Source organism: Spermophilus citellus (assembly GCF_964194105.1).
Source record: "Spermophilus citellus genome assembly, chromosome: 17".
NCBI lineage: Eukaryota > Metazoa > Chordata > Mammalia > Rodentia > Sciuridae > Spermophilus > Spermophilus citellus.
The window spans coordinates 49,186,515-49,214,441 of record NC_138199.1 but is presented as its reverse complement, the minus strand read 5'-3'; the positions used below and the strand labels follow the sequence as shown (position 1 = coordinate 49,214,441).

The window sequence follows — 27,927 nt, the reverse complement described above, 5'->3', positions numbered from 1 at the left end:
AGAGCTGGGGATGTGGCTTAGTGGTCGAGTGCCCCTGAGTTTAATCCCTGGCACCAAAAAATAAATAAAAATTATATATAAATATATATATATATAAAATCATGGTGGAAGGTAAAATGTACTTCAGAAGAATGTAGGCAATTCATAGCCAGAATGGGAAGGGGCTGGCTTGGTCACCCGGGAACGTGCTCTGAGGGGTTGATTGTGCCCAGTGTGAGCATGAAGGTGGGATAGAGGAATGGAGGGCAGAGTCTGATCTTCCTGTAGCCCAACCAGGCCACCCCTTGCTGAGCCCAGGATCTCCGAGCCAACCAGCGTGTCCCACCACAGGGTGGTGGAGCACTGGGGAGAGACAGAAGGTGCCATCTGTTCTGCCCAGCCTTCCTCCCACTCTGTCCGGCTGACTGGCCTGGCTGCCTCTCAGGACTGACCGACTCAGGCCGACTCCAGGACCAGGCCTTTCAGTTCCCTCCCTGGACACTGTGTTCCGGGGACAGCCAGAGGTGCAGGAGGAGGGCAGGGGACTGCTGGACTGTCCATGACTCCCCAGGATGCTACACAGAGTCCCTTTCTGAAAATCAGTGACCTGGGGGGGCTTGACCTAATTTATTCTTCTATCAAAGCTTGGAAGTAATGTCAAGTAACAGCAGGAGGGAGTGAAGTTAGACGAGAGAGAATACTTCACCAGAGGATGATTCAGCGTAGAGGAGAGCAAGCCAAGGGATTGTTAAGGCCTCCTGGCATGCTGAAGAGACAGCCTGCTGAGAGTTGTTTCCTGAGCCAGTGGGCATCAGCCACAGCAAGAGAGACTGAGGTGTGAGAGCAGAAGGACTTCCTGATGGGGACAAAGTGGTTGCCTATAAGAGTGCAGATCTCCTTTTCTAGAGAAACCTCCAGCTGGCTGAATGATGGATCAGATGTGGTGGGCGTGGGCAGGGTCTGTATGAAAAGAGGCGGTGACTTCCCAGGGAACCTGGCAAGACAGCCACCAGACTAAGTCTGATGAGTAAGAAATAAAACTCCCTGTTGGAGGGGCTGGAGTTGTGGCTCAGCGGTAAAGCGCTCGCCTAGCATGTGCGAGGTGCTGGGTTCGATCCTCAGCACCACATAAAAATAAATGAATAAAATAAAGGTATTATGTCCAACTACAACTAAAAAATATATATTTAAAAAAAAAAACCCTCTCTGTTGGAAACCAAAAGACTACTGTGCAGACGCAGCTGGCAGTAGTGTCATAGTCACTGTGTGGTGATGGTTGGCAGGGTCTCCCCTCAGCTGGGGCAGGGTCTGGGCAGTCCCTGTACCTGAAGAATATTCCTGGTTCTAAATAAACCTGATGTGTTATTTCAGCTGGACAGATTTGGGGTAGCAGGCCATGTTTTAGAGGTGACAGGAAGGTGGGGACGTTCTAGGTATTGCAGACAGTATGGTGGCCCTACACCTCTGTCCCTTGTCTGTAACATGGAGACTCATTCTGTTTCTCAGGGTCAAATGCCATTGCTAAAAGTGACAAGCACGCAGAACTCTGTTAACACCAGCAATGTCCCCAGGCCTCCGGGCAGCACCTCCAGGCCACAGATGCTCCAATAGTGGTGGAGGTTTCTAGACGGTGTGGTATAAGTGACCAGGGGGACAAAAGCTGCATAGCTGAGGGCCAGCCTGAGTGCTCACATGCGCCACTCGTCCCCACAACCTTCCGAGTGGACTTTGCTCTCACCCCCCCACTTTGTAGATGAGAAACTGAGGTTCAGGGAGATGAAGAAGTTCTTAGGCCACCCTGGGAATGGGTGGTGGAGCTGGGAGTCGAACCAGGGCTACAGGATCTGGAGGCTGTGTTCTGGAAGCAGCAGGCCACCCCGTGGGCAGTGTCGCGGTGCTGAGAGGTTTTCCAGAGCCGGTGGGCATCCATCACAGCGAGAAAGACTGAGATCTCTAAGCTCACGTGTAAGTCCCCTGCAAAGTAGGGTCCACCAGCAAAGAGTCTGTCAGCTGGTGACCACCCGGCTCCTCTTAGCAGGGGAGGATGGCCGGAGGAGGTGTGGATGGTGGGGACGTGCTTTTAGAAAACGCTCTGGGCTAAGTAGGAGTTAGAGTAGAATCAAATGACTATGAGTCATTCTTGTCATTAAGAGTCTGTGGGGGTTGCTGGAAGGGGGCAGGTGATAGGGTGTGGCCAGCATCCTCTCGCCAGCCTCCCTTGCCCATGAGCAAGGTGTGTGGACCTCAGACCCTGCTGCCACCCCAGGGAACCACCCAGTCCCAGAGAATTCCATGCAGCAGGCCCAGGCGGATCTGGTCCCCCACTGGGCTAGGGCCTGGGCAGAACTGGCTGCCGGATCCCCCAGATCCCCCTGCATAACTAAGGAGCAAATGCTGAGCCCAATAGGAACCAGGGGCCTGGATTATCTCCTTCTATCTGTGCAATCCCACCCCATAGTTCCTGCTGGGAACCCTGTTGTGCAGGGGGGGACTGGGCAGCCAGTGGACTTCAGTGCATAGCCAAGCCTGTCCCCGAACCCCAAGAGAGTGCTCCAGGTGCCTGCCGGCTCTGGTCCTCTTTACTCAGTACAGAGAGCCATCCCCTCACATGGCCCTCATGTGGCTATCTCCTGGTCTACTTTGTCCCCAGCAGCTGTGAACACTAGTGCACCCACACTTGTACCCCCACAGGCACGCTCCTCATGTTCACAGTCTTACACACGCTCCCCCAAGATCTTCAGGCACCCCCTCTCTGCACATCCCTCACTGAGGTGTGCCCACCCCCCACCCCACATGCCACCCTCCTGCCTTCCCTGTCGGGGCTCTGGACTGGTGAGAACCCTGAAGGCAGCCCTGGGGGCACCTCCAGGTGGGAAGCTTACCTAGGAGTAGCAGGCTCCCAGGCCCCAGGCCTCCCCAGTTGTTTGGGTGGGCCCCCACTGCCTGCTCTGCCTGGACATGTCATCTACTTTAGACTCAGCTCTTCCCAGGTGCTGGGAGGATAGGCAGCCCAGGAGCCAGCAGGGCTCCACCCGCTGTGTCTCCTCTGTAGGATCCAGGTCTAGCCCAAGGGGGACATCTGGAGTGCCAGGCCCCTGGGAGCTTCAGGCCAGGGCCAGGCCAAGGATCCTCTGGGAATCTCCTCTCTGTCCTGGGAATACAACCAGGGCTGTCAGGGAGTCTAAAGCCTGTGGCTACTGTGATGTCCCTTATCATACTGTGCTGGCTGGCTGGCGGTGCTGCCCACTGCCAGTTCATCCTGCTGTCCTTTGCTCCACGTTAGTGGCACGTGAGCACCCCATGCTGCCCGCTAAGCTTCACCGAGCAGCCCTACCCTCCGGCACTAGGACTCTGCCCCTGCTGGTGATGCGCAGTCAGGGAGCAGCTCCACCTCCTCCTCTGGCCTCCTCCATCCCCACCTGCCCCTGGGTCTTGAGAGGGGATCCCAGGGCCATGCTCCAGATGGCCCTTCCCCTTTCTCTTTCCCCCTCCCCCGAGCATTGGGGATTCTCCCCCAAATCTCTCTAAGAGTCATCTGAGCATGAGGCTTTATTCTGGACGTGGTAGAGGACAAGGATTTAGAGTCACATGGGCCTGGGAGAGAGCATCCCGGCTCTGCATGTTCACCTCCTCATCTGTCTCGCAGCAGCACCTACCTCATGGGATCCCTGTGGAGGTCAAAGTGAAGCACCAGGGTGTCACAGAGCAGATCCAGAGAGTGCTGCCTACTGTCGCCATCGGCAGCAGCAGAAGCATCACTCTTAGGAGCAGTGTGGATGGGGAGCAGCTGGCCACAGGGTATAGCCAAGTAGACCCGGGTTCAAATCCCAGCCTGCTGCTCACTGTGTGGCTGGGGCACAGTACCTGCCTTCTCTGAGCTGGTCCCTTGTCCTCAAAATGAGGGAAATACTTCGCACTCTGTATCCCAGCTCCAAGCGCCGGTGGAGACAGTGGTCTCTGCGTAAGTGTCAGCTGTTATAATTCTTCAGGAGACTAAAGTGAGGTCTTAGTGCCATCCAATGTCTTCAGACAGGGATGGGGTAACTCTGGGAGGAAGCTGATCTCAACTGTGGCTCCCCGTCCCCACCCTGTCAGCAAGGACACCTCTGTCTGTCAGCTGTATCCTGGGCCCTGGGTGGGGAGGCTGCGGGAGCCCCAGGGGTAAGAACCTCATTCCTGCCCACAGAGGGGAGCTCTTCAGGGCAGTGTGGACCAAAGAATGGTGTGATTTGGGGCCTATAAGAAGTACAGGGGTGTCGGAGGCCACTGGGGCTCAGGGTGCACTCAGATGGAGCGTTTCTGAGCAAGCATTCAGAGAGTGCAATAGGCCCCACACCATGCCAATGATCATTCAGTCCTCACCAGAAAGCAGTAGTAAATGTGTCTAAAGTCCCTATTTTCCTAACGAAGACATTCAGGCCCAGACAGGTTCCTTGACTTACTCAGGGCCACATAGCTTGATGTGGAAGAGCCAGGACGGGGACCGAGCAGAGCCCATTCCAAGCTGGTTCCTTTACCATCTTGTCTGCTGTCTTAGTGAGCGAGGGAAGGGCAGCAGTTGGTGGGTGTAAGTGGAAGGGCACCTGAGCAGAGGAACAGCCTGAGTGGAGGCCTGGAGGTGGGAATCCCGAGCAGTCACAGCCTGATGGGTGACAGGAGAGCTGGAGACCTCTGGGCCTTCATCATCCCCTTCCCAGCTGTGGCACTGCCCCAGGCCTGGGTTGAGGTGACTCGGGCTCATCCCTGCCTTTCTTACCTCTTAGAGGTCGCCATGAAGGTCAGTGCATCCTGGCCTTGGAAGTGGCTCTGAATGTGGTAGGGCCCTTTCCAGACACACCGCCAAGCCTGGGCCCCCTGCCACGGGGCTAAGGATAGCCCCTCCCCCACCCCGCCTCCTGGCTGGAGCGGTTCTGCCAGAGACCCAGTGCTTCCTGCCCTCCCAGGAGAACAGGCTGCAGACTGGGCATGTTAGCAGAGAAACCGGGAACCTTGGGGGGACAGTGGCTCCAGGTTGGCATCATCTGCTAGCCCAAGTGGCTCACATGCAGAAGCTGCCCCCTGCTGGCCCTGTGTTCCTTTTGCATCCTCTGACCTAGCTGCAGGTAGGAGCAGGCACCCTGCACTGCTGCTGGGGCCCTTCAGAGCAAAAGGAGCCTCTCTGGGCTCTTCAGGGACCTAGCCCTCCCTCAGGCCCTGCCTACTCACCATTTTAGGATCCTGTTCCCTAGGCCTAATGTCACTCTGGAAGAGGCCCCTGCTCACCAGTCTCTGTCTGTACCCCAGGGGATGCAGCAGACGCCTATGGGAGAAGTGATAGGATGTGTCCGAGAAAGGGCAGGTGGACCTCAGTGTCTTCTCACTGCTGGGCCCTTGGTCCACTCTCCTGACCTATGAGGCCTCTTGGATCCCCTAAGACTAGTATTCTAGTTTCCAAAGCAGAGGTGCCATAGGGGACCATTGGATTAGAGGTTTGCATAACTTACCAGGCTGTCAGGGAGACGGGCAGATGACAGGGGTTGAGGAAAGCTGTGCTGCAGCCTGTCCCCAGGTCCCACAGTGGGAACAGAGCAAAAGCAAGGTCCAGCTTAGGGGCTGGAGGCGGCCTCGCCAGCTGCAGCTGAAGCCATGTCCCCTCCTTCCCTCTGCACACAGGTATGTCCAGAGTCTACTGGACATCATGGAGTTCCTGGACAAGGACCCTGAGGACCACCGTACCCTGCATCAGTGAGTGAGGGCCCTGAGTGTGGCAGGGAGGCAGGTCCAGGCGAGGGGCATCTGAGGTTGCAACTCCTGGCGGAACACCAGCAGGGCAGAAAGATGCCTAGGCAGGGGTGTCCAGTCTGAGGGGAGAAGCAGACTCCATTCTCAGTGTGGGAGTCAGCTGGGTGAGGGCTGGGCCCTGCCCTTGGGGAGCTGCCCTTCAGAGGATCTGAGAGCTCTGAGCTTTGAGCACGAAGACTGTGGAACAGCAGAAGGAGACTGAGGGTGGGCTTCAGGAGGAAGGGGTGCTGTGTGTCGTGGGGTTGGGAAGGGAAGATGGGGAGGAGTCTGGGTGCCCCAGGGCTGGGGCTGGGTAGGGTGAACATCTGACCTTCCAAAGGTTCACTGATGCCCTGGTTACCATCCGGAACCGGCACAATGACGTGGTACCCACCATGGCCCAGGGCGTGCTGGAGTACAAGGACACCTATGGCGATGACCCAGTCTCCAACCAGAACATCCAGTACTTCCTGGACCGCTTCTACCTCAGCCGCATCTCCATCCGCATGCTCATCAACCAGCACAGTGAGCCCAGCTTCCGGGAAGGTGGGGGTGGGAGGAGGGGGGAGCCCCTGGGCTAGACCCCCAGCACATGAATTAAAATAAACAGATTATTGTTTAGAGTTTCTTTGTCCAGGAAGGTTCACTGTGATTGTTGACAGATCATAGCCATCATAAATTCAACGAGTTTCTCATGCTCAACTAATTTCAAAATCAAGATGGGGAAAGCCGTAAAGGACAGCTGTCAGGTGGGATGGATGTGGGGAGAAACTTCTGGAAAGAAGCATGCTTCAGGCCTGCAGAGGTCCCAGGTGGCCTGAGCCAGGGGTGCAGCCAGGGTTGGGGGCACTTTGGGATCAGAGCCCCTAGGAGGTTGGAGAAGGGTGGATTCTAGGATGGCCCTGGGAAGAGGGGACCCAGGGACAGGCTCTAGGCCCAGCCAGCAGCACCTTCTCTCCCACCCACAGCCCTCATCTTTGATGGCAGCACCAACCCTGCCCACCCCAAACACATCGGCAGCATCGACCCCAACTGCAAGGTGTCTGACGTGGTGAAAGGTGAGCCTCCCTGGGCCTGGCCTACAGGAGACTCGGGAACCACTCTAGGTCCACCTGCCAGGGGTGACCCATTCCCGGTGGGTAGGGGCACATCCCCATGAAGGTAATGTTGGTGATGCCCTGTCCACGCCAGGGGGACTGCCTGCTATGTGAGCCACCCATACCCCAAATGGCCCCATCTTCTTGCAGATGCCTACGACATGGCCAAGCTCCTCTGTGACAAGTATTACATGGCCTCTCCTGACCTGGAGATCCAGGAGGTCAACGGTGAGCAAGTGAGGCTGTGCGTGTGTCTCCGGGAGGGCGGGGCAGGGGAGAGCCAGGTGAGGGGGGCAGCCGGAAGGGGGGTGCTGCTTTCCAGGCAGGGGAGAAGCAGGGCTGCTTTTAGGATTTTTTATTTGATGGCGACTATTTCAATATTTGATAAATATTTATTGCAAGCAAGACAGACAAGGTCCCTGTTCTCATTGGAGAGCTTATATTCTGGGTGCTGGGGAGGTTAGGGGATGGGGCCAACAAACACATAAACAAGATGATTTCAAATGGATAGGAAGGAAATAAGGCGGACTAGCAGGAGGGCGATGGGGGAGCCAAGATGGAGGTGGACCGTCAGTCTGGCTGCCTTTCCAGAATCCAAATCCCAGTGGCTAAATTAAGAGAGAGGTTTCCCTCTGGCCCGCCTCTGGGTGGCAGGGTATTTGGAGCTGGCTCCCCACCCCCAGCTCTCAGGAGGACAGGGAAGGCTGGGCTTCCATGAGTCACTGGCTCCCTCCAGCTCAAGGGAGGCTGGGGATGTCTCTAGCTGGGCAGCCATTGCCCAGTTACAGCTTGGAAGGGGTGGCTGTTACCCAGAGAAGAGGGAGCCAGGAGGGCTGCAGGGCCTGTCTGAAGGAGGGTGGGAAGTTACTCCAGGCTGTGTCCTGACCTTGCTCTCGACTCCCTGCAGCTGCCAACTCCACCCAGCCCATTCACATGGTCTACGTCCCCTCCCACCTCTACCACATGCTCTTTGAACTCTTCAAGGTGAGGAGGCTGGGGACCCCCATTCACAGGGCTCCTATTAGGTCTGGCTTCTCTCACTCAGCTCAGCCCTCATTCCCTCCCCCTCCCCAGAATGCTATGCGAGCCACAGTGGAGAGCCACGAATCCAGCCTCGTTCTCCCCCCTATCAAGGTTATGGTGGCCTTGGGTGAGGAAGATCTGTCCATCAAAGTAGGTGGCCCTTGTGGGTGGGGAAGACCATGGAAAGGTCAGGGTGGTGGTGGGGTGGAAAACTAAGCTTTGGAGGGCTCCTGACATGTCCCCTTGGCCCCAGATGAGTGACCGGGGTGGAGGTGTCCCCTTGAGGAAGATTGAGCGACTCTTCAGCTACATGTATTCCACAGCACCCACCCCCCAGCCCGGCACTGGGGGCACCCCGCTGGTAAGATGGCTTTATCTAGGCCCCTCGCGCTCCTGGGGGATGCCCGCCTCTTTCACCTCTCTCCCTCTTGCTTCCCTGTCTCCCAGTGATGCTGTACCTTCCGTGGCGGTGTGTAGTGACAGTTCCCTCTCCTGAGTCTGGGCCTCCTGGTCCCCTCATCTCTCCCTTTCCTGCACAGGTCCACCTCTGCTGAGGGTCGTCTGCCTGCCTGTCACCTTTCCTCGGTCCTCCCTCCCTCTCCCCACGGTTACTACCTTTCTCGTGACATTGTTCTGTTGTCCAGTGCCTCCCTGCCCCCTCCCAGGGGGAGCCCTGTGACCTGCACAGGCCTCCTGGCTACCTGAGCAGACCTCCTGCCTGCCTGGCCTCCTCCATCCCACACCCCCATCTGGCTTCAGAGGCTTCTCTTTTCCATGCCCCCTCCCCCTCCCAGTTCTGGAGGCCCCTGCATGGCCGCAGCCCAGCAGCCCACTCACCTGTCAGTCCCTGTGGCCCCAGGACCAGCCCCAGCCCCAGCCCCCTCACGGCTGCCTTCTTGCTCTCTGCAGGCTGGCTTTGGCTATGGGCTCCCCATTTCCCGCCTCTATGCCAAGTACTTCCAGGGGGACTTGCAGCTCTTCTCCATGGAAGGCTTTGGGACTGATGCTGTCATCTATCTCAAGGTGAGGCCCTGCCCACTGAGTCCCCTGGATAAGGGTTTTCTGGGCAGGCAGGGCCGCTGAGAGGTTTCCCATCCACCCCTCCCTCCTTTCCTGGTTCTAGACTGAGTCAGCAGAGGTACAGTTCCTCAACCCATAAGCCCCTAGCTTGGGAGGGAATTTCAATCTGTGGCCCACGATTAAGACCCCTCTTTCAGGGACCTTTGACCTTTTAGACCTGGAAAGAAAGGGGACTGTGGAGGTCTTGTTATCCAGCTCAGAGGGTGAGACTGAGGACCCAACCTGGTGACCTTAATCAGGGTCACAGCCCACCCTCCTCCCTCTTTCTCCCTGACCTTTGAGGGAGCAGCTTTCTTGAATAGGCAGGAGCAGGACACAGGAGGGAACAGACCCTTCCATTGCCCTTCTGAGCAGGGTCATGTCTCAACCAGTGGCTGGTGGCTGGGCTGACTTGCGGTGGAACATGCGGCTCAGGGACCAGCACAGCCACCTGGGGAAGGGTGGTTTATTGAGGAGTGGGCAAGTCTCAGGGAGGTGCGAGGCTCACCCTGTGCTCCGCAGGCCCTGTCCACAGACTCAGTGGAGCGCCTGCCCGTCTACAACAAGTCAGCCTGGCGCCACTACCAGACCATCCAGGAGGCCGGCGACTGGTGTGTGCCCAGCACAGAGCCCAAGAACACGTCCACCTACCGGGTCAGCTAGGGGCCGCCCTCCCCTGTAGTCAAGAGGACAGACTGCTGCCTCGGGGTCTGGCCACCGAGGCGACCCTCTCCGTCACCCAGGAAGTGGGGTGGGGGTGGTTCTCCCTGATGACCAGTTTCTATCTCTGTGGAAGTCACTGCAGTGACTGGTTTGTGGTGGTCCTTAAGTGCCAATCTGTCTCCGTGGAGACACCTGGGTGGTCTCCCTGGGTCCCAGTCTCCATGGGTGATGCCTGAGGATTGGGGATGATCCACCCCGATGGGTTGCCCTAGAGACACTTTCCCACGGTGGTCCTGAGACCAAGACTATCACTCTTCTGCCAGGGGTCCTGGGTCCCCCTCATGCCCACCATAGCCCTGGACTTCCTCCTGCCTTACTCCCCACCACTTACAGGCATACTGCCCTGGTCCATCGTCAGTGTTAGGAAGGGGCCAGGTGCCCCCAGGCCTGGTGGGGGGAGTGGAAGGGAGAGGATGCACCTCTGACCCTTGCTCCAGCACCTCTCCCTCCACTCTGGGCATCAAGGTAGAAGTCGGCAGGTGGGGAATAGGGAATGGTTCTCAGCCCAGGTCTATCCCAAAAGTAGAGGAACCTGGGGAAACCTTGAGGTTGCTTGCCCTGCCAGGGAGCTTCAGGTGACCTTGGCAAGGTTGTGCCACCCTCCCCAGCATGTCCTCACGTGCACACCATCTGCCCGCCCCACCCCCACTCAGTCCTGCCTGATCTCAGCCCTGCTGTGCCCAGCGTGTACTCGAGTGGCTTTCTCCCTGGATGCTCTGTACATAGCTAGTTTTATAGCCCTGAGTGCCCCCACCCTTCCCCTTAGCACACAGGGGGTTAAAGCTGTGTGTTCCTCCCAGTGGCTGTGACGGTGACAATGACATTCACAGTAAAGAGGAGATTGAATAAGACTGTGGCCTGGCTGCATTGCTGGGGGCGGGGAGCCACACACACCCACATTTACATAGACTGCCATACCCTGTGTCACACACGATGTCACCAGGACATTGGCATCACCCGAATGTACCAGGAGTAAAATACCAGGCAGCTCCTCCAGAGCTCTTGACAGCCCAGCAACAGTGACAGGCCTGTCAGTCCACCACACACGACACAGCTTCGTCCCTGTGTCCCCACCCACCCCCACAACTGGGACAGACAGAGAGGTCACTGGCACATTGTAAATGTTTATTGAAAGAAACTGAGAACCGCCTCCCCCCTTCACATGCAGGTGGACACCCACTATAGCTCCTGATGGCTTCAAGGACACGCATGCCTTCCCACCTCCCCACCAGCCCCTCTGCCAGGCCCAGGGGTGCCCGTGCCCCCGCTGCTCCCTTTCTCTCTGGAGCCCCACTCCCAGCCCAAATGGCAGAGGGGAGGAAAGTGCTGGTCCCAGGGAGGGGGCCCTGGCCTTGAGCCACAGACCCCGGGCAGGAGTGAGGGGTCAGCATGCACTGGTCCTGTCCACCTCTCCAGGCAGACAGTAGGGGGAGGGGTTTCTAATCCGAAGCCCCTGGCTCCATTGGTAGCTCTAACCAGGGCCCCAGAAGCTGGGCTGGCTGCTGGCCAGCATGTTACCTGGACAACCTGTCTCTGGACATTTTCCAAAAATGACAGACACCACTCCTACCCGGGGGTCGTTCCTGGCCCTCCCTGCAGCCTGTGAGCTGCAGCCTGTGAGCGGCAGCCTGCGCTCCCTGCCTGGTCTAGAGCCCTGAGCTCCTCACAGTGGCCGGGGCTGATGGAGGGAGCCAGTGGGCCCTTCCCATCCAGCAGCTTCCAGGTGAACCCCAGATTTTGCCTCTGCCGGCTGGGGTGAAGTGCCATGGGTTCAGCAGCACCAAGGCACCGGGAGGGCTCTGTCCCCGATGCTTTCAAGTGTGTTCTGCCCCCCAAAAGAGCTCAGGTGCTCTCTGAGGGAGCAGGAGGAGGAGTCCTGGCTAGAGAGCAGGTGAGAGACCTGCTCTTGAATAGGCCTGAAGGGACAGGCTGCCTGGATGCCATCCTTGCCTTGGGACTCACAGGACAGGGCAGGAGAAAGAAGGGGTTTTTGTCCTGTCTTCTCCTATCCTTGCAGAGGCCACACGTATCTCTTCCTGCTCTCTCTGCTCTCCTGTTGAGGAGTTGGCTGGGAGTCTACCCTGAGTGCGACTTGCTGTAATGCTCACTGATCTACCTGGGGAACAGAACAGCTCTCCCCCAACACAGCCTCCTTGAAGAGCTGGAGAGGCACAGCTCTGTCCCCTGCAGAGATGCCCAGACTACCCTCTGAGCCTGAAGACCCTGCCAGGTGCAGGACCTCTGGGAGGCAGGCAGGCACCTTCATGCCCAGCACCACCCTGGCCTGAGGACATAGGGCCAGCCTGACCCCGGCTCCTCTGGGCTTCTGGACTTAACTTCAGCCCTGGCCTCTCTGTCCCTCTCCCCTTCAGCTGCTACCTGCCTCCCCCAGGAACTCTGTGCCAAACAAGTCCTCAGAATCGGATTTATTACTGGGCCCTCTCCCTGGGGTCTCCCTTCCCGGGGACTCTGGGTCCAGACAGAGTGAGAGAGGGCACGTGCCCCCAAGAGTGTGGGGCTAGGCCAGCCCAAGCCTGGCACCCAGGCCCACCCCCCTGGTGAGGCCTGTGCCTGCTGAGCCTGGTGGCTGCCCGCACCCAGGTGCCAGTGCCACCCTGCCCGCCCCTAGCTCTTCTTGGCCTCTTGCTCCCGGCGCCGCAGCTTCTCCCGCTGCCTCGCAGCCTTCTCCTGGGCCTTGCGCTCCTTCTCTGCAGCTGCTGCCAGTTCCTTCAACTTCCGCTTCACTAGCGCCCGGTCATGCGAGTTGTTGAGCCCCAGGCTCTGGGGGGAAAATCCCAGGGTGGAGGAGAGCATCCCAGAACCTTCCAGGTTCAGCTCCAGCCAACACAAGCCCGGGGCTTCCTTCTGTCCCAGCGATACACCCTGAAGGGCAGCCTCTGCCTCCTACTGTGACTTGCCCAGGGATCAGAAGCCTCAGTGAGAGTGTGGAATTGGAGTGGTTGGGAGAGATGAGGCTTGAGGTGGGCCTCCCCATCCGTGTCTTCCCTCCTTCCACTTGGGGTTTCAGCCTCCACACAACCCTGCCCAACCTGCTGAGGCCCAAAGATGGGGAGTGACTTGCTCAAGGTCATAGAGCTGGTCGGTGGCCAAGGCTCCTCCTCACTACCCCCAAGCAACTCAGATGACAGCTGGAGACAGGCTGGGAACCTTCCAGCAGAGTTCAGAGGCCACCCTGCAAACCGTTCCCATGACACATCACTACCGCTAGCCTCTGAGACTGAGAATGGGGCAGAGCTGACCAGGGAAGAGGCTTGGCTTCCCATGATACTGGAAAACTCAAGTTCCAGAGGTCAGATGACCGTCCCAAAGGGAAAGGTCATCTTGGAGGCTTGGGCTGGAGCTAGATGATCAAGTTCAAGTGGTGGGCTTGGATTTCTAGCTGGACTGGGGTCCCTTACCAGACCCCTGTAGGACCATCCTAGAGGTCAGAGGTCTCAGCAGTGGCTGGAGAGTGGAAAGGCAGCTCAGGAAGCTGGGCCAAGGGTCAAAGTAGCATGAGGAGTTCCCCAACCTTGAAGGTTGCCTCAAGCTCTGTCTGGGTCATGACCTTTGCACTCTGACCTACCTTCAGTTTGCTTCCGTCCAGCTGCAGGAGTTGTGGCCCATCCACTTGACGGGCCGCAAACTCAGCGGCGTACTGCTCCAGATTGAGGCTATGCAGCCACTGGCCCACCTGCTGGCTGGTCCAGTGCTGGACAGTAGGGAGGGGCTCATCCAGGAACTGGGACAGAGACGAGGAGAATGTGGGGAGAGGCTCGGCCGCAGCCTGCACACTCAGCAGGACTTCAGCCGGCATGGCGGCCAGCCTCACTCACCTCATCTGAAGACTGGGACAGCGTGTGGTAGGGGTAGGAACACTTGGCCTCCTGCCGGGGACCACTCGGGATCTTGGGGCTGCTGCTGGGGGGCGTGGAGTCGTCACTCAGGGTGGATTCCTACATGGGAAGGGGTGTGTGCTGATGAGGAAGGGAGCCCCCTTGGGCCCACCACCCTGTCTACATGGAGCTGAAGTCCCGGACTAGGCACCCAAAGTTGCTCAGTGCCCTCTGAGCACAAGCTGGGAGCTGGGCAAACACAGGACATGGTAACTTGTGTGACATGTCATGACCTGGGGCCTTTGAGAGGCAGGCAGCCATCTAGGGGGCACAGGGCTAGAACTAAGCCAGACAGAAGAACTGGCAGGAACAGAGGTGTTAGGCTCGGTGCTGCTTCCTACAAGAAGCCCACCAGGACTCCCTCAGGTTGGGTCAGTTGTCCTTGGGACCTGACTCCTGTGTCACCTCGCTGGTAGATGCCCTCACTGGATTATCAGTTCTATAAGGGCCTATGCTGGATCTTGTCTACCACAGTGTCCCCAGGTCTGGGGGTCATGGAGCTTTGCAATGAAATCTGTGCAAGTCAGTGAGCAGGTCCCCTCTGTGGGACCCTTCATTTGTCATCTGTACAATAGAGGAGTGAGCCTCTCTCCCCCACCTCACTGTTAAAGCAAAAAGGTGTGCTTGGGGCGTGGTGACCTGGAGAGTGCCGATGAACATGAGCACACATTCAGTGTGGCTTCTGTCTCTGGGCTTGCTCCTCCTGCAGGGCTGTGAGCTCTCAGAGCACCAGGCTGGGTCCTGTTCACCTCTATATCTCTGAAGCTTCACCCCACAAGCAGGTAGCCCAACTCCTAACAGGGTGTCACATCAGACCTGAGCCAGGCAGAGGGGTTAGCAGGCAGGGAGACCCCAGGCTGGGTGAACAGCAGGGCCCCAGTGTCAGAGATGCGGGAGGCCATGAATGAGTGAGGCAATGAACTACTGAGATGAGTGAATGAACTCAGGTGACGATGGAGTCATGGAACACACAGTGGCTCTGAGGTGGACAAATGGATTCTAGGAAGGCCTGGATCCCCGTCTGACTATGATGTAGTATGTCACCTGAATCCAGGGGCCAGTTTGGGGGCAAGAAAGTCCTGGGATTACCTGTGACGCTGACTTCTTGGGACTGAACCCCTCATGTTTAGGGGAGCAGGCAGGAGAAGTGACGTTGCCTGAGGACGCTGAACCCTTGCCGCTGTCTGTGAACCAGGAAAAGGGCAGGAACGGGGAGGCCCCTGACCGGCCAGACCCTTCCACCGACTCCCTGTGAAGAGAGCACCCAGCATGGGTGTGGGCACCAAGGGGAGGCTGGGAGCTGACGGTGGGCACTGTGGGCACCTCTTACCTGCTGCCCATGGACAGGCGGTTGCTGCCCTTCTCCTTCCGGCTCTTGCCAGTGGATGCTCGGCGGAGGGTGACCCTGTGGGGAGGGCAGGGGAGTGGCAGAGCTGCTCTTACCCCAGCAGCTCCAGCTCTACACCGTGGCCCCTCCTTCACTCACCCCAGGTCCAGAAACTTCCGGCGCGTCTTCTTATCCAGACCGATGGTGGGGCTAGCAGGCTCAGGAGGGCTGGCATCCCGGCTGTCATCTTTCAGGGACAGGGGGAGCAAAGAGCCAGTACAGTGGCTTGTCTATCTTCTCTGGCGGGTTGGCATATTCTTGACTTAGAATCAGCCACCCTGGCTCTGGTGTCCTTCACTAGCTGTGTGACCTAGGATAAGTCACTTTTTCCTCTGAGATTCTGTCATTTCAAATGTGGGGGTAATAATCTCTGATCATGTCATGGCACCTTTGAGATGCATAGGAAAGGCTCTGACAAACCATAAAGCACTTTACAAATTGACAAGGTAGGGACCACTACTATTTTTGGGGGGAGTGTAAGTTCTGGGGATAGAACTCAGGAGCGCTCAACCACTGAGCCACATCCCTAGCCCTATTTTGTATTTTATTTAGAGACAGGGTCTCACTGAGTTGCTTAGTGCCTTGTTTTTTGCCGAGGCTGGCTTTGAACTCGCTATCCTCCTGCCTCAACCTCCCAAGCCTCTGGACTACAGGCGTGTGACATGGCGCCCGGTGGATCACTACTATTTACTGTTAACTTTATCCTGGCCTTCCAATCTTGGCTCAAATGTCACTTCCTCAGAGAAGTCTTTGATGATGCTCTCAAATAGGTCGGATACCCTGATAACAGGCACTTCCACCGCCATGCACATTTCCTGCGTAGCAATCATTACACTTTGTAACTGCACATTTATTAAGGGATGATTCGATTGTTCTCCTCTAAACTACACACCCCAGGAAGACAAGGACTGCCTCTATTTGCCCTATTTGTGCCCCAGGATCCAGCAGTGTCTGGCACATAGTAATTTCTCTGTAAAGGAATGAATGAACCTTGGTGTTCATTCTCCCCAGCTCCCCATGGCCACCCAGTTCCATTGGGCGCAGCCACTGCATCGGTGTTGCGGGGCGCGGCTGGGGAAGCTGCGGTGGCTGTGCGCACCGGCAGGGGGCGCCGTTCGCGCTCACCTTCGCTGTGCGGCTCCGCGCGCGGGTGGCGGCGTACGAAGCTGGGCGAGCTGTCCGAGGAGGGTGCGGAGCGCGGCGGCGAGCTGGAGGCGGCAGCCAGGCCCTCGTGGGAGGCCGCGTTGTGTAGGGGCCGATAGCGTGTTAGCGGCGACGGCGGTGGCTCGTCCTCGTCCAGACTGCGCCGCAAACCAGGAGGCTCCAGGCAGAAAGAGCCCCCGCCCGGGGAGCCAGGGCCCGAGTGCAAAGGCGAGCGCAGCCGGTGCAGGGGACTCCCGCAGCCATCGGTCACCTGGGGGAGGGGACCGCCGTTCATCCTCCCCACTGTGCTGGAGCCCTGGCTCCTGAGTCCTTCTGGGGCCTGGAGGGAAGGTCTCCCCGTGAGCTGCATAGGGAAGGGTTGAGGTCCCCGGCCTTGCTAGCTATTATTGTGACCAATACTGAACCTGTGCTGGCCTCAGCTTCCTGATCTGCAAGCTGCGTCTTGGGGCACAACCAAGGCAAATGGGGCTTCTACTTTAATAGGAGGAGCCGGCCAGAAGTGAAGTGCGCTGACATTTGGTAGCATTATTATTACATCAGCTCTCTGGGAATGAGGCTTCCCCCAAGGGCAGGGAAAGCCCAGGGGAAAGAGAGGTGTGTGGGTGTGGGTGTGGGTGGGTGAGTGTTGCCCCAACCTTGCCTCCAGGCCCATCGGAACCTTCACCATCCTCAGCAGAGCTGGCACTGTCCCGAAGCCTGGAGCGGGATGGCCGGTGTCTTCGGCCCTTGGCCAGCAGCTGGGCCCGGGCCTTGTGTAAACTGCTGTCCAGTCTGGTGGTCTCTGGCACAGCCAAGTCCAGATCTGCAAACCAGGTGAATGGGCAGAGACCAGTCACCTGAAGGTGGAGAGCCCAGAGGTCCACCTTGTTCACACCCCAGGCATTAAGCCAGTACTTCTGAGTGCCAGGCACTGCAAGGCCAGGGGAGATGGAAATCAGGACCCCCCTCCGCAGGCTGGGGGAGACCTAATCATGTCAGCACATAAGTAGAGCCTGCATAGAGACACAGAGCAGCCGTATTTGGAGGGGTCAGAGGGGGAAACGCCAACCCAGCTCCTAAGGTCTGGAGGGGAGTTTCCAAATGACTAGGTGGCATACGGAATGCTGAAAGTAGGGAAGCAGGGATGGCACCTCTAGGGGTGGTGGGAGGGAAGCTCTGTAGGGAGAGGAACTGGGCGAGGCTGCAGACATCATGGTGATCGTGGCTACCACTTAAGAAGCAACTACAATGCACCAGACACTACAAACATCATCTCTCATTCAAAACAACTCTGAGAGCCAGGTGTGAATCCCAGCAATGCCTAGAATCCCAGCAATTGGGGAGGCTGAGGCAGGAGGATCACAAGTTCAAGGCCAGCTTCACAATTTATCAGGGTCCTAAGCAACTCAGTGAGATCCTGTCTCAAAATTTAAAAAATTTAAAGGAAAAAAAGAAAGGGCTGGGGATGTGGCTCAGTGGTTAAGTGCCCCTGGGGTTCAAACCTTGATACAAGGAAAAAAAAAAAAAGAAAAGAAAAACAACAACCCTGGGAGGGGAGGCCCCCACAGCTACTACACACACTGTACAAACTAAGGCTTAAAAAGGTCGAGTCACTTGACTGAGCCATCAGCTAGCAGTCCTCTGGGATTTGAGCCTGACTAGACTGGCTCCAGAAACTGGCCCTGTGGGGACACTTGCTGTGTCACTCTTAGGGTAGTATTCAGAGAGAACACTGGTGAGCATTTGGGGGCCTGCATTTGAAGTGAGGCAGAGGGACTCCCACAAGCCAGTGGCTGTGGCAGGAAGAAAGTCCCCACAGGCCTCTGAAGCCTGTCCTTGCCATCCGGGGGTCTGTGGCCCAGTGCTAGGTCCTGCATGATGACCCCAAGGAGGAGCAGGCAAACGCAGTGGGTCACACACAAAAGCACTTATGGATCAGTTTCACTTTTTGTGTACCTACCTGAGAATGGTGCCCTCACGCTGGACTGGACTTGACCTTGGCATTAAGACTCTTCCTGAGCCTCAGCATGGTTCAACCCTTTCCTCTCCACACCTCCCTTGGGACCTCTGGGACCCCATTCCATTCCTCACACACACCCTTGTCCTCCTTGTTCCTCCCTCTTTTCTGTAAACACCCCAAACACACCTGGCTTAATGGCCACTTATGCCTATTTCTAGCTGACTGCTCCCCTGAATTCCAAGCCCAGGCACTTGGGCCATGTCCAGGGAACTTGCCGTGACAAAGGACCCCAGACACCTCCAACTCAATACATCAACACAAACCCTCTGCCTTGCCTCAGACTGCTCACTTCTCTGACTCCCTGAAAGGTCCCACTGCCCACCCAAGCCGCCCAGGTCAGGCAGCTCTGGGCTACCGTCCTCCCTCAGCCCCACGCCCAGCTGGAAATTCATATGTCCAACTGTCCACTCAGCACTTCCGCTGACATGTCCAGTGGGCTCCTCCTTCTTCCACACCAAAACCCAACCTGTGGCTCTGCCTCCCCATAAGCTGCCCCCCCCCAGGCTCCCCAGTTTGATAGCTCCACCGGTTCCGTTGCTCAAGTCAACCCCCCAGAGTCATCCTTGACTTCTTTCTCTCCCATCCTACAAACTGATCCAGCCAGAATTCCTGTTGGCTCTACTTTCAAAATATATCTAGACATACTGAAATATTTATGGTGAAGTGATATGATGTTTTGGATTCCGTTCAAAATAATCCAGAGCAATGAGGGCAGAGTGTGGGAGGGACAGAGGCAAAACAAGACTGGCTGTGAGTCGGCACTTGTTGAAGTGGGGTGACCTGGACATGAGCACATGGCAGAGTACACTGCACTCTTCTTTACTTCCTCATTTTTTTTTCTTTTTTGGTACAGGGACTGAACAAAGGGGTACTTAACTAATGAGCCACATGCCCAGCCACTTTTTTACATTTTTTTTTGAGACACGGTCTCGCTGAGTTGCTTAGGGCCTCACTAAATTGCTGAGGCTGGCTTTGAACTTGTGATCCTCCTACCTCAGCCTCCTAAGCCTCTGGGATTACAGGTGTGCGCCCGGCACTCTTCTCCACTTCTGGACATGGTTGGGAGCTGGGGATATAACTCAGCAGTAGGGTGCTTGCCTATCATGTGCAAGGCCTCCGTACCACCAAGGAAAACATTATGGTTGAGACTTTTCAAAACATACTGTTTATGATTGAGTCTACACACACTCATCCATGCACACAAGGACAGGAAAGAGAAGAAGAGGGCGGGGAGCAAGCAGGTACCTACTCACAGCGAGGTACCATCATCTCTTGCCTTGTTTATTATAAAAAACAAAACAAAAAACCTTCCCCCTTCTTTTCCCACATACAGTCCTTCTGCAGCACACAGCCTGTGTGATCCTAATGAAACCCGATGTTCTGTCACTCCTCTGCTCAGAGCTTCTGCTCTTCTCCCTCCCTCCAGTAACCCTTCCTCAAGGAAATCCAGCCTGCACCTCAGGGCCTTTGCATGTCTCTCTTCCTACAGAGCCCTTGGCTAGATTTCTACTTGCTTCTCTCCCTCACCTCCTTCAGGTCTTTGCTCAATTTCACACCAAGGCCCTTCAGACCACTCAGTTGATATCACCTTCCCACACACACTCCAAAAGCCCACTCCATTTTTCTTTCCACATCATCTATCACTTTCTGGCATATTGTGTAATTTTATTGTCTCTCTTCATTCATTAGAATGGCAGCTCCACAAGGACATATTTTTCTCTATTTTGTTCACTACCCCAGATGCAGAACAATGCCTGGTACATAGTACACATAGTAGGTGCTTAGTAAATACTTGTTTTTCATTTTGTTTGTTTTTGCAGTAACCAGGTCCTCACACATGCTAGGCAAGTGCTCTATCACGAGCTACACTCCTGCCCCTTTTTATTTTGAGGTAGGTTCCCACTGAATTGCTGAGACTGGCCTCAAACTTGTCATCTTCTTGCCCCAGACTTGTAATTTTTTTATTATTATTTAATTTTAGTCCTGGACATTAGACCCAAGGGTGCTTTGACACCAAACTACATCCCCTGCCTATTTTACTTTTTAATTTGAGACACAATCTCACTAAGTTACCAACGGTCTTGCTAAATTGCTGAGGCTGGCCTCGAACTTGCAAATCTTCTTGCTTCAGCCTCCAGAGTGGCTGGGATTACAGGAGTGTGCCATCATGCCAACATTTTTGTAAGCACTCTTTTAATAAAACAAGGAAGTTCTGTTGACTGGCCTTTCTTGCACACGTCGGGCAGCCTGACCTCCCCATCTAGACTGCACTACCTCAGCTCAGGCCTTCGCCAGTGCCCCCACCTCTGCCAGCGGCTGCCATCCCAGAGCGTGGCTTCTGCATCTGGGTACACTTCCCTTCCCACACCTTCCACAGGTTAGAAGAACTTTCCAAAGCACATTTCTTGCCATGTCCCCTACTCTCCTGCTTTGAAACCCTCTGGGGTCTATGGGGGGTGGTGGGGGGGTGGATCCCAAAGCCAATATAAAGTCCAGCTCCCGAGCCTCAGCCCTGCATCAAGACCTGGAGACCCAGCCCCCCTTTCCGAGTTTCCTGGACTCCTCCTGCGCTAGACTCTTCTATCACACCTCAGGTAAGAGCACAGGCTCTGGAGCTGCATGGCCCAAGCCAAGGGCACTTCTGTCACTTGTTGTCTGGGTGATCCTGGACAAGTTACTTACATTGGGTGCTGGCTCCCTCATCTGTAAAATGGGGCCAAACTAGCAGTGTCTTACTGAGAGCCTTGTCGTGAACATTAAGTAGAATCGTCCATATAAAGTGTTTCATCATAATGCCTGCAACTTGGCATTTGCTGCTGATGGTGTGAGCATGTCACTACCCAGTTTTGTTTTGTACCAGGCCTTGTCCTATGCCTGGGGTGGTGAACAATGCTCACACCATGATGATGTATTTCTGCCTGCCTTTGCCTCTGTCCCCACCTGCCCCAGCCCTCCCTCAGTGCCACAACTCCACCCTTCTTTGTCTGGCTGACTAACACACCCCTCCTCTTCCCACCTCCTCTGGCCTCACAGTATGGTCACCTTTGTTTCCCTCTGGTGCTCTCAGGATATGGGCCCCCACTTGCTCCCATCCGAGAAATCAAGCTCCCTAAGGATAGTGACTTGGTCTGCTTTGTTCTTTGCTGACTCTCCCCAGAGCCTTGTATAGAACCTGGCACCTATTAGGAGCCTGTAGATCTTTCCGGAATGGCTGAAGAGACAAGGATGGCCTGAGGGCTGCTACTCATCTTAGACAGCCAGGCTGAGGCCTGGGTGACAATAAAGAGATGAGGTAATAGAAAGACCCAGAGTTTTCTTTGGAGAGGAATGGTGCAGGCTTGGGCTTGGAGTGTCTGAGGAGCAGCCAGGGGACTGGTGCAGCCTGCAAAGAAGAGCCAGGAGTGGGCTGGCGAAAGGGGATGATGGAACAGAGAGGCTGCTGCAGCTACCAGGGGCAGTGAGCGGCTGAGGACTCCGAGGGGGCAGATGCTAGCTTAAGGACTGATTTTTTAGACCCAGGCTTGGCTCAATTCTCTGGCCCCGCAGCTTCACTTGCTTTGCTTCTGGTGTCCACAGTCCCTGGGCTGAAGTGGGGAGGGGTCCTCCTTTCCAAGCCCTCGGACCCCCTCACCCAGACTCCCCAGGCTGGCCTGGTATCAGCAAGCCCTGAAGACCAAACTGCGGAAGAGGCAGAGCTACTCCCCACTGGGCTCCTCAGTGCCAGGCCCTCCTCTAAGTGCTTCACAATTACTTGCTCATTTTACCTCCCACGACCCAGGAGAAAGGGACACTACCAATCCCCAGGGCAGCCTTAATTTGCCTGAGGGCACAGAGCTGGTAAGATCCTGCCAGGGCTAAAGACAGGCAGTCTGGCATATCTGTAACCACCAAATACACCCTTTCTGAAGCACAAATGGGAGTGACTTTGAGTCAACTCCTGATTTTATGGGCTGGGAAGCTAAAGGTCAAGAAAGAAAGGTTTGGCCTGGGTAGGAAGGAGTTAAGGATGGTGTCCAGGTCTCCTGGCTCCCAGACCTGTACTCTTGCACCCTCTACCCTCCTGTCACTCAGCTGGTGCTCAGCCAACCTGTGCCAAGGAGAAGGGCCCTCTGCTCCCGACTCTGGGCACACAGTCACCCTCCATGGGACAGTTTAGAGGGCAAAGGGAATCCTGGTGGTTTCTAAGTTTTTGTTTTGTTTTGGGCACTGGGGATTGAACTCAGTCAGGGGCACTCCACCACTGAGCCACATCCCCAGGCCTATTTTGTATTTTATTTAGAGACAGGGTCTTACTGAGTTGTTAGCACCTCGCTTTTTACTGAGGCTGGCTTTGAACCTGGGATCCTCCTGTCTCAGCCTCCTGACCTGCTGGGATTACAGGCAGGTGCAACTCTACCCTGACAGTTTAGAAGTTTTGAGGCGAGGTCACCAGCCTCTCCTGGACCCCTTGGTCTACCAGGCCCCTCAACCCCTTCTTCCACCTCTTGCCATTCCCTGCTCCCTCCTCTGTGCCCCCTCTTCTTCCCTCCTGCCCTGGGCAGTGGGAATAATGAATATTTAATTGCCTTTCCCATCAGGAAGCAAGGCCCAGCTATCTCAGTAGAAAAGGGAAACAGGAAAGGCCTGGGTGAGGAGCAGAGGGTGGAGACTGGAGGAGGAGGGGAGGCAGGAAAGCCCAGGGGAGGGACAGCTCACCTGTTAAGCCAAGGGTTAGGCTGGGCCTGTGTGGGGACACAGGGACCCAGAGACTGAGGCCCAGGGGAGCCCCTGGGAGCCTGGGATGGGAAGCAGTGTTCCTCAGAAGCCAAGAGGCAGCAGCCCTGGTGTCACTGTGGCCAGGAGCAGTGACAGGGAAAAGAGAGGAGGAAGATGGATATAGGAAGGCAGGGGAAAGAAGCTGGGAGGCCCTTGATGTTCCGGGTATAGGAGCCCCCCACGCCACACACCTTAATCCAGCTGGGAAACAGCTTCTCCACCCCAGGGCCTGCTAGGAATGCTGCCCCACTGGGGCAGTCAATTTCCAAATGCAGGTACAGGTGACCACGCAGGCACCCCAGTATGTGCTGAGGACAAGGCCATGCAGACCAGCATGTGGGGCCAATGTGGGGGTGTGAGGTTGTATATGTGCTGCATTTGATTCCAGGGCAGAGCCCTGGAGTGAGGTCCCATGCACTATGCAGGTGACTAGGAGGTGATGCGTGTTGTCTGGGCTGGAATAGACAGGGATGGAGCACAGTGAGTCAGGCAGTCTGGGGTTCTAGCCCCAGGCCTCTCACCTAACTTATCACATGATCTTTAGAGCAAGTCACTTTAACACTGCATTCTATGCTCCTTTTCCGTATAGAAATGACACAGCGCATGTGAGACGGAGTATGTGGACTGGTACCAGAGTAAGATAAGTAGATGAGGACCCACTAACATAGTGGTGACAGAGTCAGGCCACAATACACACACACATACACACACACACTGAACACCCGAAGGTCCTCTCTCCCCCATTCCATGCCCAGTAGCCTTGGAAAGAAGTGCTCTTTGGCTGTGTCTATTGGTAGAGATGGAGTCAAATAGAACTTACCAAAAACCTCATCTGCAGGTTCTCGGAGCTTTGAAGAAGCCATGACTCAAGAGAGCTGTGGAGACAAATAGAAAGAAAGAAAAAGAGACCCTGGATAAGAGGTTCAGGTTGGTCAAGTCAGGGGACAGGTCCATGGCTACACCTGCTCCTGGTCTTCTGGCCCTCACTTTCCCTCAAAGCTTTTCTTACAGCCCTGGGAGAGAAGCCATCTGAGTCCTCCTCTACACTGGGGGTGTCGGGGCAGCAGGCACAAGCAGAAGGGGATGGCTGAGCCAACCCTGAGCACAGATGCAGCTGGCCCTGCAGTGGTCCAAGCCAACTGGCTGTTGCCTTCACTCAGGGCTCTTCACTGTCCTGGGCCCTTCCATCACTAGTATCCCCTAAAAAAGCTTTCAATCATCATAAATCATCCAACATCAAGTGTAGAAGAAGTCATGGAGATTATTAAATCTGATCCTCTGATTTTACAAACACAGAAACAGAGGAGGGAGTGGCTAACCCACAATCACATAGCAAGTTAGTGGTAAATACAGAATCAGAGCCCATGGTCTTCCATCCATCTACCTATCTATTTATCTACCCATCTGCTTGGTCTGCTTGATTATCCACCATCCATCCAGTCATTCATCCATTCCTCCCCCCACTCGTCTAATATCCATCCCCCCATCCCATCCATCCAATATCAACCTCAATCCATCCATCCACCCATCTTTGCAACTATCAGTTCTGTGCCCGTCTTCCATCCACCATCCAATCCTGCTTCCCCCCTCCCCACCGTCCACCGGGGCCCTCACCACCTGCCTTTCTGAACATGAATGTTCAGGAAACTGGCACCATCAGCAGGGCCACTGTTCTAGGCAGACTCACAGTTCTCCCTGTTCTTGACAGACGCACAGATGCAGGAGGGTATGAGGAGTACTCACAGCGGAACAGTGGACAGCCAATGCTCAGAGCATCAAGTATGTTCTGGGAAGGAGTGTGGATGGACCGCGTTATTTTGTTCTTGTTTGCTTATTTGGTGGGAAGCAGGAAGGGATGGCAGGAAGGGAAGCCGGATATAGCAGGTGAAAGCATTTGGACAGGCTTTCCTAGCAGATGTAGGGGAATACTGATGAGAAGACAAGGAGGAAGCCTGGGAGTCACTGACAGTTTAAGGCAGGAACACTGTATAGCCAAGACATGATCTTCAGTTACTTCTAACACTCAGGTCCCTTAGAAAAGGGCAGGGCACTGGACTACACCATATCCTTGACAGATGTGCAGAGAAGCTGGAGCACATACCCTCTGCCCCTCCTTCTCTGTTCCTAATGGTCTCACTGTGAGCCAGCCAGGCTTGAGATCTTAGTATCCCCACTTTTCAGATGTGAAAACTTGAGATGCAGAAGATAAGAAGCAGAACTCTGCCTTGACCCATGCCCGGTTCTCAGCGCTATCTTGAGGGATGGCCTGAAATTCCTGGGGTACTCCTGAGGAAAAAACACCCCCTAGGGGAAGGGACAGGGTAGAGACAGGGGAGCTGGGATTAGGGGAAGTATTAAAACCATATTTAAACCACCTCCACCCCAGACACCATGGATACCTGGGGTTGAGCAGGGTAGGGGAGGGGTTGGTGATGCAGAGCCTCCAAGAACCTTCCCAACATTCTTGAACTCTGGGGATTAATAGTAGCCAAGATCTAGAATGGTTCTTCCTGCCCTGAGGGGTCAGTTGAGAAGGGAGGCTACCCCAAAGAATAAACCAAATTCTCACACTGGATCACAAAGCCTTATCTGACACTAGGGCCCAGCTGTCCCCTCTTTCAGAAAGCTGTCATAGTAGTTCTCCTGTCTATTTTTCTACATAGTTTCTAAACTCACCCTTCTCCAATCAGTGGGAAATGAAAATTTTTTCAGACTTCACTGATTCCCTACATGGGTCTTATCTCCCCATATCAGATGGGAGAGAGGCCATGCATTCCCCCATTAGAACAGGGGCTTTCAAGACAGGAGCTTCCCATCAGAATAGGGGTCCTCTGAGGGCAGCAGTGGTGTCTCCTCTTAGACACTGAGAAGGGAAAGCTCATGTGCTCTTTATTCAGGGACCCAGTCCAGGACTGAGACCCTCTTGTGTGTGGAAGCCCCTTTCAGCACCCTCTGGGCTGAGCTAGGGCTTCCAGGTGGCACCCATTCTCAGTCCACCTGATTCAACACAAACTGCTTTTGCTTTTCCCTTCAACAGCCAGCTCCCTAGGGTGTATGAGGGACCCAACCCTCCCTACACCGCCCCATGGAGAATTCTAGGGAAGCTTGATATGTAGAAGGTCACCAGATCCTGCCACCTCTCCTTCCAAAATTGAGTCTTGGAAAATTAGATACTCAACCTCACCCTCTTCCCTGGGTGAGAAGTGTACATGAGCACGTACACACACAGACACACACACAAACATACTCCTAGACAGGTAGCAAGGGTAGAAATGAGCCTGCTCCTCTGGACAGCCACATTACCAGACCATTCTCTTCCCCTACAACTTCCAGTTTCTGGAGGAGCATCAATGACCTCTGACTTTCTTCTGGGAGAAAGGGATGCAGGCGAGTTAAAAAAATAAATCTGGTACCCAAGGGAAGGAGAAAGAGAAAGTAGAGGTGCACAATCTAGGGAGGAAGCAGGAGTAGGAACAAATAAGCATGCCAATAAGAGATTGGCGACATCAAAGGGGGCTGAGAAGAAAGAGCCAAAAGGAGCAGAGTGGGGCCAGAAAAGCAGTGGAGAAGGCAGAGGGCTGGGAGCCCAGAGTGGGGCCCAGGGTGGGGTGCCAGAGAGCCACTGCCTACAGGCTAGAGGAAAGAAAGGGGCCCAGGAAGAGGAGAGAGAGAGAGAGAGAGAGAGAGAGAGAGAGAGAGAGAGACTGACTCAGAGAAAGTGCAACTGGGAAGGCCAGGCAGGATGGACTGTGGATCTAGGGAGGCTGTGCCCCTCCCTATGTGGCCAGTCTTCCACAGGCCCCAGGCTGGGGACAGCCTGCAGGAGTCCCACACCCCTCTTAAGCTCCGCTGGACGGGCGGGTGGAGGTGGGGACGGCTACCTATTTCACTCCCAGGGCCCCTCTCCCTAATCACAGCGGGTGGCCAGTTTCTCTCCAACCCACCAGTCCAACTTCTCGCTGGGCACGAAGGAGTTAAGTCCTCTACCCCTTCCCCCACACCAGTGGGGTTTTTTTTTTTTTTTTATTAATTTCTCTGGGAGAGAGGGAGGGGATTAGGGACACAAATCCTATCTCCGCCCCCTCCCCTGACAGCCCAGCTCCCCAGCCCCGCGGGTCCCCCTAGGGATAGGGGGAAAAGGTCCCTATCCCTTGGACCCATCCAACCCCACTCGGGCCAAGTGGCCGGCCCGGCTTCCCCGTCCACCCCGGGGGCCCGGCCTCTCACCTCTAGCATCGGTCATCTTCAGTGGCTGGCGCCTCGGGAACCCCTCAGGCCCATGGTGCTCAAGGCGGGGGCCGGGCAGGAGAGGGGCGAGGGACCGTCACCCCGGCCGCGGGGGGCTCCGGGCTGGCTCAAGACGCTCCATCCCGGGGTGTGGGGGGGGAGGGTCGGCGCGGAGGGTCCCGCAGCCGGAGAGAAATGGAGAGCGGGGGCAGTTTGGGGGCAGAGGAAGGTTTGCAGGGAGCAGGAGCGCGGGCGGGGCTGGACCTGGAGACCTGACGGAAGGATGCTCCTTGTGTGCGTGCGTGTGCGTGTGTGTGTGAGTGTGTGTGAGTGTGTGAGTGTGAGAGAGCACGAGGGAGCGAGCGCGCGCGCGAGCGGAGGAGCGCCACCTCCCGCCCCGCCCCCGCCGGCCCCGCGGGTCGAGGCCTCGGCCTGGGAGGCGGATTCGCTCGGCGACGCGTCCGCGGGGTCGATGGGGGTTCCCGGGAAGGGGCGTGCGGGGGCGCGTGGCGGGGAGGCCGGGCGCCGGGAGACAAAGAGCGGGCGGCAGGGGGCGGAGGCGGCGGGATCCGAGCGGAAGGAGGCGGCGGGCGCCTTGGCCGGCCCGGCCGGGGTATCCCAGTTGCAGCTACTTCTCGGCCCGCGGGAGACGCCACGCACTGGAGCCGGCGCGGGGGCAGGGGAGCGGCCGGGAGGCGGCCCCACTGGGCTTCCGCCCAGTCTGCAGGGCCCGTGAGGACTCCTGATTGACTCACTCACACACTCATTCAAAACACCCGCCCAGCAGCCAGCCCCGCGCTGAAGCCGGAGGGGACCGCAGTGAACCCAACCGACCCAGTCCAGGCCGAGGGCGCTGGC

At 56.2% G+C, this 27,927-nt stretch overlaps 2 protein-coding genes across 2 annotated transcripts in view; one reads left to right on the top strand and one right to left on the bottom strand.

The window, feature by feature from the left end:
* PDK2 (pyruvate dehydrogenase kinase 2) overlaps positions 1–10,492 on the top strand; it is a 14,694-nt gene extending 4,202 nt beyond the window's left edge. Inside the window, exons 3-11 of the mRNA XM_081272988.1 lie at positions 5,632–5,703; positions 6,080–6,264; positions 6,708–6,797; positions 6,987–7,064; positions 7,744–7,820; positions 7,911–8,009; positions 8,113–8,220; positions 8,769–8,882; positions 9,441–10,492. Coding sequence (XP_081129114.1) covers positions 5,632–5,703; positions 6,080–6,264; positions 6,708–6,797; positions 6,987–7,064; positions 7,744–7,820; positions 7,911–8,009; positions 8,113–8,220; positions 8,769–8,882; positions 9,441–9,581 — 964 coding nt within the window. The 3' untranslated portion in view covers positions 9,582–10,492. The remainder of the gene's footprint in view (positions 1–5,631; positions 5,704–6,079; positions 6,265–6,707; positions 6,798–6,986; positions 7,065–7,743; positions 7,821–7,910; positions 8,010–8,112; positions 8,221–8,768; positions 8,883–9,440) is intronic.
* Positions 9,779–27,927, bottom strand: SAMD14 (sterile alpha motif domain containing 14). Its single transcript, XM_081272987.1, has 10 exons — positions 27,070–27,927; positions 23,663–23,717; positions 16,724–16,890; positions 16,050–16,338; positions 15,024–15,111; positions 14,868–14,942; positions 14,627–14,786; positions 13,478–13,597; positions 13,228–13,383; positions 9,779–12,422 (listed from the first exon to the last, which is right to left on the bottom strand). The coding sequence occupies exons 2-10, from the start codon at positions 23,703–23,705 to the stop codon at positions 12,267–12,269; spliced, it is 1,254 nt and encodes a 417-aa protein (XP_081129113.1). The 5' UTR covers positions 23,706–23,717; positions 27,070–27,927; the 3' UTR covers positions 9,779–12,266.

What these genes read in the sequence shown, in the direction of transcription:
- SAMD14 (XM_081272987.1), bottom strand. Translation starts at nt 23,705, where the DNA reads ATGGCTTCTTCAAAGCTCCGAGAACCTGCAGATGAGGTTTTTG. An exon ending in CGGAAGTTTCTGGACCTGGG is followed by an intron (nt 14,943 to 15,023) that starts GTGAGTGAAGGA and finishes CCCTCCCCACAG; the next exon opens with GGTCACCCTCCGCCGAGCAT. An exon ending in CCAAGAAGTCAGCGTCACAG is followed by an intron (nt 13,598 to 14,626) that starts GTAATCCCAGGA and finishes CTTCCCATGTAG; the next exon opens with GAATCCACCCTGAGTGACGA.